Raw genomic sequence first — 8,982 nt, forward strand, 5'->3', positions numbered from 1 at the left:
TAGAAGTAGGTGCTGATTTGTATTGTTGTTGCTTAAAAGAGTCCTAAACTCTAGAAGGGAGTGTTATTTTCCACTAGATTATGTATCAATGAATACATCACCAGTTGACTTTTTACAGAATTCCGCTTGAGGTGAATTTCACAAGGTGTGTTTTGTAAAATAATATGTAACTCACTAAACCCGTGCAGACCCTACCCACGTATTCCCTATACGCATACTCGCTTCCTTTATCGTGAATATTTTTGGCATGAATGAGGGGGGTTAAGCACAATAAGAAGGCCAGTTGCTAATAAGATATAAAGGAACACATAACAAGACAATTTTTTCTTAACCCCCCTGACATCTTATGTGTAGCCTAACTTTTGCCAGGCCTTGTCAGGTACATTGTATTCAGGCATAGGCTGAGGTTGTTTAATTTGATTAATTACAAAATAGAGGATCACCAGGGGAATTTAGTAGAATACTCAATGCTTTTTGATGCGCACGGGACTAGTGGGTACTTTATCGTATACTGTAATAAGTATTCATTTTTACTTCCTAAAATTATCATCTATGGGAAAATAATTCTCCCCCTCTGGAGTTTAAGACTCCTTTGAATCGAGGATAGATAGAATGGAAAGTTGACCATTATAGCATAGATAGGTTTGATGAAGGACATTATATATAATGCCCTTGGTTTGATGTGGAAGACTTGTTGTCTATCCTCGACTCCGTAGGTTGATGCAAAAAAACTTCACGATCTAATTCATACAATCTCAAAGCCGATTTGTTGTTATTGTTCCATGAAGTACGTATAACCCTTATCTTTCTCTCTTTATTTGACGATTTCTACGCATTTGTAAGTTTTAAGCGTCCAAAGAACCAAGGAGGTTTTATAGAGAAAGAACACACATATTTTGCACTACTTTACAGTATCAAGACCCTTCGTTGTCTATTCATATCCGTTTAGTTACAAAAAGGAATCATTAGCAAAAAATCCCACCTGAAGTGGCTTTGTTACCATTATTGTTATTCTTTGAATAAATTCTATACATGTTTATGTAGCATCAACTTTGTGTATAGCGCATTTTGCAACATTCGACTACCCAACTCCATTATTCTAATCAACTGTGGATCGGATGTTAGGTGACTTTGCCGGAAAATCCGTACAAAAATGTACGGAACAAAGTCGAACCGACAACTCAAAGCGCTTGGTTTTGCAACAATCGACAACAAAATGCGCTGAGATGACATTTACATAAGACCGGGGGTGTTAAAGGTGCCCTAAGCGATTTCAGGGGGTAAAACTTGAAATATTCTGGGGAAAACAATTCTGTTTTGTGAGGTAGAAATTGACGTTTGCTTCCCCATATTACGACATCTGCATCATAATTTCAGACTTTGGGCGTTTAAAAATAGCACAGAAGCAAGCCACAAAAGGAGTATTTGATTTATTGGGTCCCCCCAAAAATCAGGCCAGAATCCAGCCGTAACCGTTTTCTGTTGACAATTTTCGGTAACTTCCGGCCGCGTGACGTCACAATGCCCAAGGACATTGAGCCATGACCACGTGATTATTTCTTCGGATGCGTTCGGGACGTATCGGTCAGAATCGTGCATGTTCGGAAGATTTGAAATGATGGCTGGCCTCCAAGTGCTCAGATTTTCAATGAGTTGCCACCACACAACGACATCACATTTTTGCTCCATGATGGTCGATATGTGATGATATAGTGTTATCTAAACTTACTATGGATAGAAATCAGAAAAAAAAATGATTTTGAACATATGACTTTCAGCGCTCTAATATTGCTTAGGTTGCCTTTAATAACCCACAACTTGGCCATCATTTTCTAATTGTCGTTGACGTTCGGTGACCTGCCAGCAGCCATATGATTGGACCTCGCTAGAAGTAGAAGACTATTGTCTGTTGTACAGTGTACATGTACACGGGGTAGCAACCTTTATAGAAAGTAGCCAAAAATAAAATCGTTTCAGTAGTTTCTTTCAAGATCCTTTGTTCTTTAAAAAGCGTAAATATATGGCCTACTATGAGGGCCGTCATTCGACTTATGATATGTCCTGCTACTGGAGAGAACAACGTTTACGTCAAACAACTTGTCGGACTTGCGGTTTCCCCCATGAGGCAATCACTCCGCAGGCTTGATATGAATGCCTTGTCAGCTTCCTCGCCCTCCAGTAGAGGACTGTCTTGTTTTATCTACTTGCAATCTAAACAAAAAACTTTCATTCAAACTCCCGTGACATTGGACATGGTACATGTATATAATATATCATAACTCGAGAGTGCCTGGGTGGATTGTCTTCATACTTGGTCTTTTCAAGACCTCGAAATGATTAGATTTAGGGCCCACTAGTGGCTTGTTATGGTACTGCAGCGGAACTTCCGGGTTTGATATCTCGTGTTTTGGACATGCTATGGCCATGACTTTTGAGTGGTAGATAGCAAAAAAGTCATCATGTTGACGAAGGCTATAAATATATGACGGATGAATACTGCCAAAACAGCCCATAGTTCATGCTCCTTTTGCTTTGAAAAAAAAAAACAAGATAGAAAAAAATAGCGCTGTTCTTGTGGGCCACCGTAGAATCCGCTGATAAGCTTTTTTTTTCTTCTTATTTCAGGGTTGCATAGTAGCTTTGATGCTGTAAAATGGGAGCATCAAAAGGAATCCTCTTCGCCTTGTCGCTTTGTTTCTGCGGGCTACTTCTGTTATACACAACAAAGGTAAGTTTTTTTTTTCAATTTTACTTTTAAACTTAAAAATTTAACCCGTGTTAGGGAAAGGAAACATTCTGTTGAAGTGTGAATTGTTTCAAAGACTTACTATCCGTTTGTTTTGCAAAAAAAGAAGGACTTTCGTGGGAACAAGCTTTCTTAAAGCACCTCTAATAGGTCTCCTTTTGAATAGCCTGTATGTCAGACCTTGGATCGGTCTCTAGAATATCCATCGTTAGGGGTCAAGTTGACTATAAAAAGATTTTCGAGCAGTGGGACGAGAAGCTGATACTAATGGCCATTTACAACACAGGAAGCCTACTACAGGGCAGATACCACAGGCAGACTTGTGCCTAGCCACTCGGGGCACGAATATACAATAAATGTCTTCATTCTTCTTCTTCTTCTTTATCCCTCCCTTAGGAGAGCATAGTTAAAAAAAGTTAAAATCCTCCCACACCATAATTGATGTATGGGGCGGTGCCCATCTCCGTTTCATAGCCCTGGGGCCACACTGTGGTGCAATCACTGCAGCAGGGGGCTAGTCCACTGGCAGTGGAGTGTGTTTAACTTCCATACTGTTTCATAAGTATGTACCATTTTTATAAAGTCTTTGGTATGACTCAATGCGCCTCTTGTCCAGAGGTGCCCTACCTGAGGCTAGAACCCCAGTCCTTCTGGTCCAAGTAATTTGAACCAGATGTGGCAGAGTAGCAAAGGCGCAGACCACTACACCACAGGGACACCAGAGCATAGCACATTTAAAATATAACAGTATTGATACATATTCAGAAGACAAAGAAATATTTACAAATCTCACGTTGTATGCCATCCGTCACATCTATATGTCTAAGCCTGTGGCGCTCGTTGTTCTACTGTAGTGTTCGATTTCACTTAAGTCTCTACTCCCCTCACCGGGAATAATTTTTCAACGGCTTATAAGTTGTCATCACACATAATCACATGGTCATCAGCCCTATCCGCATAGCTTCATCACACTTCAGTTAAATATAACGGTATTGATACATCTATAAAAGACAAAACATATTCACACATCTCACGGCCAGTGACGTATGCCACATTAATATGTCAAAGCTTGTGTTACTTGTTGTTCTTCTGTAGTGCTCGATTCATTTCTGTCTCTCCTCCCCTTATCGGGTATAATTTTTCAGCGGCTTTTAAGTTGTCGTCACACATAACCACATGGTCATCAGCCCTATTTCCTTTCACAGTTTCCACATTGTGACCCTTACATACATTCTCTGGTGTCCTTTCTTGACTCTAATTACCAGGTATAGTTAAAGTCTCTGTTCGTCTCAGTTCCTGGGTTTTACTATATCAATGTCTGTAAGTTCTTTGTTCTTTGCGCGTGTGTTGCAGGCTGTTGCTATCATTTCCATCTCGTGTGCTTCTTCAATAAATGTCTTCATTCATTCATTCATTTATTCATTCATCACCAAGGAAACGTTCTCTCCCCTTGCATTCCAACACAGGAGAAGAACCTGATGTTCAAAAAACCGAAGAACCCGATGTTCAAAAGACCGAAGAACACGATCTTTAAAAAACCGAAGAACCCGATCTTCAAAGAACCCCCCTTTGAATCATCCCATGAACAAAATAAACAAAAACGAGTAATAAACATTAATGGGATCACCACAGCAGCCAACATGTCGGTATCTGTTGTTAATCCTCAGACTCAAGTTGCTGTTGGAGAAATATTATCAATCAAAATAGTTGCCCGTGATGCATATTCACGACCTAAACGTTACGGAGGTGATTTTCTATTGGCAAAATTGTGTACAGAATCTCCTGTAGATGCTTGCATGGCTGGGAGAATAACAGACTATGGAAATGGTACTTACACGGCCAAGTTTCTCTTAAACTGGCCGGGAGACAGTTCCGTCTCAGCTTTGCTGATACACCCGAGCGAAGCTGTACAAGTTCTTAGGAGGATCCGAGATTCCTTTTCAGACAGGCGGCTTACGTATTGCAAATTTGAAGACAAAAAATTGAATATTTCCGAATGGACCAGATGTAGCTTTGACCCAAATCATGATATTAATCCGCAAAGTATCTGTGATTATTCTAATCCGATACCGAACTCTACATGGGTCTGTGAAAAGCCAAAAGGGTTCACTTGCAACTCCATGGAGGCATGCCGACATAACGTAGAGGCCGAGAAAACGATGATAGAGAGGATGTTTACCGCAAGCGAGACTCAACTGTTTGACAGGTATTGTATACCATATATATTTTTCATAATGTTGTACAATATCCCGCTAAACGTCATAGATAATGCACAAAAAGTAATAATAACGATTTGGAATGAAAATGGTTTTTAGTCTTTACAATGCAGGTTACGTACTAAGTACTGATTCGGTATAGATTATCCGCTGTTAAAGTAAGTTTAGCAGTCAAATCATCAGTCTAAGATTATTTCATTCTTTTTTATGGGCCAGCACTTTGCTGGGTCGCATGGAGAAACTTGCTGTATAGAATAAATCTCATGCCATTTAACCATTATGATTTATTCCCATTGCAGGACCCATGTAAATCAGAAGATTCCAGGTGATCTGAGGATCTTTGTAAGAGATAAAGGTAAGTACGTGATACGTGAATACTGAAACAACTGGTGAATAAAGTTGATTAACCAACTCCTTACTGTTTGACTGACAAGACTGTTCAAATGTTGACTGTGTGGATTTCAATATGTTAATATTGATGTTGAACCGTTGAACCATTTTACGTGTGTGTGGGGGGGGGGGGCACTAGTGACTACAGACCCCCCAACTTCCAACCTCTGTATGTTTTTGGTATTGTTGTTTTAGTGCAGTGAGTCTTAACACAACAAAGTGATTAGCTTCACAAATGGAGGAAGTTGATTTTGATCACTAAGCATTCGACGTTATGCCCATGGGAGAGGCACTTTACACGTCCTTCCCTGACGGTGGTGTGACGCCCACTGAGCCACTTCGGCCAATCTGTCAAAATGTGTGCCAAAAACACACTACGGATTCGGTGCGCGACATATCCACCAAGAGCCGTTAGATTTTTTAGAACTCATTACTTTTTATTATCTTCCCTACTAGGTTCTAACTATCAATCTAGTGCAGGGCCTCTACCACGTTGCGGTCCGCATCTGCCAGAGGCGATTTCTGAAGGGTACTGGTACAACGGCACGTGGATTTCACTCAGATGTCGATCGCTAAAATTCTCCACACATATGGCCCACAACTGTCTCAAGAACAAAGTCATCTTTATAATAGGCGATTCGACAGGAAGACAGTACAGGGATTACTTCATAGATATATTGAAAGGCAATCTGGTAATGATAAATGATGGTATGAGAAACCAGGAAAATATCTTTAACAGTACAGGATTACATTTCCGACTCCATGCCTATCCATCTGCACATGATAGTATGCATGCAAGGAGCCTTAAATATACTACCGAGATTATTGACAGCATCGTCGGTGGACCCAATGTAGTTGTCATTCTCAGTATATGGGCACATTATACTGCTTTACCCCTAGAAACGTTTACGTCTAGAGTTTACGGAATTCGCCATGCCATCGAACGTTTGCAGAGAAGAAATCCCGGCACAAAGGTCGTCTGGCGAACAAGTAATATGAGGGGACATACGGAGTTGGGTCACTTTGTGCAGAACAGTAACTGGTACGCATATCAATTTGTGCTGGCGGCCAAGCGGATACTCAGTGACCTTGATATATTTATTATGGATGTTTGGGATATGTCTGTATGTACTAAGTACATAATACATCCAGAGCCTCATGTTATCAAGAACCATATTGATTTGATATTGTCTTACATGTGCCCTCAGTAAAGACAGGAGAACATATTTTGAATTATGAAGATGATATCTTTCGGTACAGATCACAACCTGAGTCTCTATTTGTAAATATTAAGCAGACTAAACTTAATTTCGTAAAGCATACTGCAATATGTTAGATATACCACTAAGATCAGTTTTTACTTGTTTTACACTAGTCCATCATAGATTAGCGTTTTCACAAAATTTGAAATTGGACTCGTTGAGTATTAACGTTACATCACCAGGCCGCGAATTTCAAATTTTGTAAAAACGCTAATCTATGATGGACTAGTGTAAAACCTTGTGTGTTGATGATGTACTGTGATTTAGCTCCTACTTTGGTTCTGAAATCTTTCTCAAAATACTTGAATGTGCACTTTTGTTTTTAGTCCAGTGAGATATAATCTTTTCAGTGTTATATTAGGCATTAACATTGTGTTCACAGCACTATTTGATTTAGATACTGAGGTGACTGTTGTAACTTTGATGTACAAAGTTTATGGCAACTACATGCCTGAGGGCTATATGCAAGTAGAAGTATATTATTTTGTTTACAGTGTCATCCAAGCCCATATGGGGCACAACACAGTAAATAATAAAGCACCCATGTATTTATGTTCCTCACCTTCTTATTGTGCAGTGCTCTTTTATTCAATCCCATTCTTCCAGTTGAAATGTAATAATCATGGTTAAAGTTGTATTTCCTAATCTTTTCCAAAATTCCCAAACCATTGTCCTTATACCAAGACAATCTCAAACGAAAAGTCTACTCATAACTTATTGAGTTTATCAGTTTACAAATAAACTAATTGTGGTGAAAATATAATCTCCTTGCCAAAATATCTTATGAAAATACTGACAGTCATTTCTAGCATCAAAAATATAATATAATTCGGTATAATCTAATACTGGATCATTCTACTAAAAAGTTATATTTCAAAAAGCCTTCCCAGACATTTCATTTTGACACAAGCATTGCAAAATTTCAGGATTCTCTCAGGTGTGAGAATCTAAGATCTTTTTCAGTATTGAGTTCACCACATCCATGGTTTCATCCTGGACAAGCACAATGTCGTACAACTCAGTAAACGTGTCCAGCCTCTCCAGATGTGCGTTCAGATATCCGATCTTCAGCACGTTCTCTACGTTCGGCACGCCGTCCGCCATCTGTAGATCTCCCGGCGAGTCTCCGAGAAGAATCACGTTCGTACGCTCGCGTTGGTCGGTGAAGTAGCTCTCGTCTGGAAGCACGCTTTTATTCTTGTTGAAGATGTGGATCAACGGATCGTGGAAACCAACAAGCTTCCCGGCACCATCAAACTTCATGAAATTCGAGACAACACGACAGTTTGGATACACCATGTTGTACTTCGCGAACATTTCTTGGATGACGTCTCCGAGCCCAGCGGAAAACACGAGTAGCGGGACATCATGGCGGTGAAGCGTGCTCATGAAGGCGTCGCAGCCTTCCCGTAGCGGCGGGCTGGAACCGCGTATGGTGGACGAGATGTCTCGTTGGTTCAAATCGGACGCCAGAAAGATGTCGTGGATTTGTGTCCAGAAGTCGACCATCAGCTGAACCTTCTCTGACATAGGGATGGATAGGGAGATCTCTTTTGGGTAATAATAATCCACAACCTTTTTCACCTTCGCCCGGGTTGGCTCGGACAGAAGGCTGGATTGTGCGATGACGTCGTGACTCATTGGACACCTCACGCCGTTGAAGGCATAGCGACTGAGAGTCTGGTCGAAGTCGCTGATGACGCGTAACTTCTGCTTCCCGGCTGCCACGAGATTGGACAGTATCTGCTCCACACGGCGGACATCTGTGATGTGGATGTGGTCTTGTTCGACCAATCGCAGCAAGCGTAGCATTGATGCACTGGACATCTCAGTCTCTTGCACTGGACTTCAAGAGGATTACAAATCCTGTAGCACTGAAATGGAACAATAACTTGATTTTTGTGCCTTTCTATTAATGAATCATTAATTTCAAATCATTCTGCTCCACATTGTTTTGTTTTTTTTTGCATCAAAGCAAAACATGGTCACTAAGTGATTAGTCTACATCTACATCTAATACGGGCGTGGAGTTAACCACTAGAATTCCTCGGCCGTGGAAGTAAACAATCCACGGTCTTGAGAAATAGCTCTGTACCAGTATTTTGGGAGCCAAATATACCCCCGCCACCCTCCCTCTATCTATGCCTTGCTCCTTGGTACTGGCGCGCGCCAGGTACTGTATAGGTACATGAAAAAATATGTCTTCTTCTCCGTGGTACTCACCTTCAATGACTGAGTCTAAGCTAAAGGCTATCTGAGCCAAAGGAAGGTTCACAAAGCATAGTATCGAATCAAAATCGTGAGAAACTCGTGGACGAAGTCCAAAGTCCCTCTCTTCCGTAAACTAGGTCATGAACCCTGGATGGAC

The 8,982-nt window shown here is 40.7% G+C and overlaps 1 protein-coding gene and 1 pseudogene across 1 annotated transcript; one reads left to right on the plus strand and one right to left on the minus strand.

The window, feature by feature from the left end:
* On the plus strand, window positions 1-7,175 carry LOC136425225 (NXPE family member 3-like). Its single transcript, XM_066414020.1, has 4 exons — window positions 1-5; window positions 2,626-2,728; window positions 5,262-5,317; window positions 5,809-7,175. The coding sequence occupies exon 4, from the start codon at window positions 5,943-5,945 to the stop codon at window positions 6,561-6,563; it is 621 nt and encodes a 206-aa protein (XP_066270117.1). The 5' UTR covers window positions 1-5; window positions 2,626-2,728; window positions 5,262-5,317; window positions 5,809-5,942; the 3' UTR covers window positions 6,564-7,175.
* LOC136425224 (cytosolic 5'-nucleotidase 3 pseudogene) lies at window positions 7,163-8,982 on the minus strand (annotated as a pseudogene).

The sequence above is a fragment of the Branchiostoma lanceolatum genome, chromosome 19 (genome assembly GCF_035083965.1).
Source record: "Branchiostoma lanceolatum isolate klBraLanc5 chromosome 19, klBraLanc5.hap2, whole genome shotgun sequence".
Taxonomy (NCBI): Eukaryota; Metazoa; Chordata; class Leptocardii; order Amphioxiformes; family Branchiostomatidae; genus Branchiostoma; species Branchiostoma lanceolatum.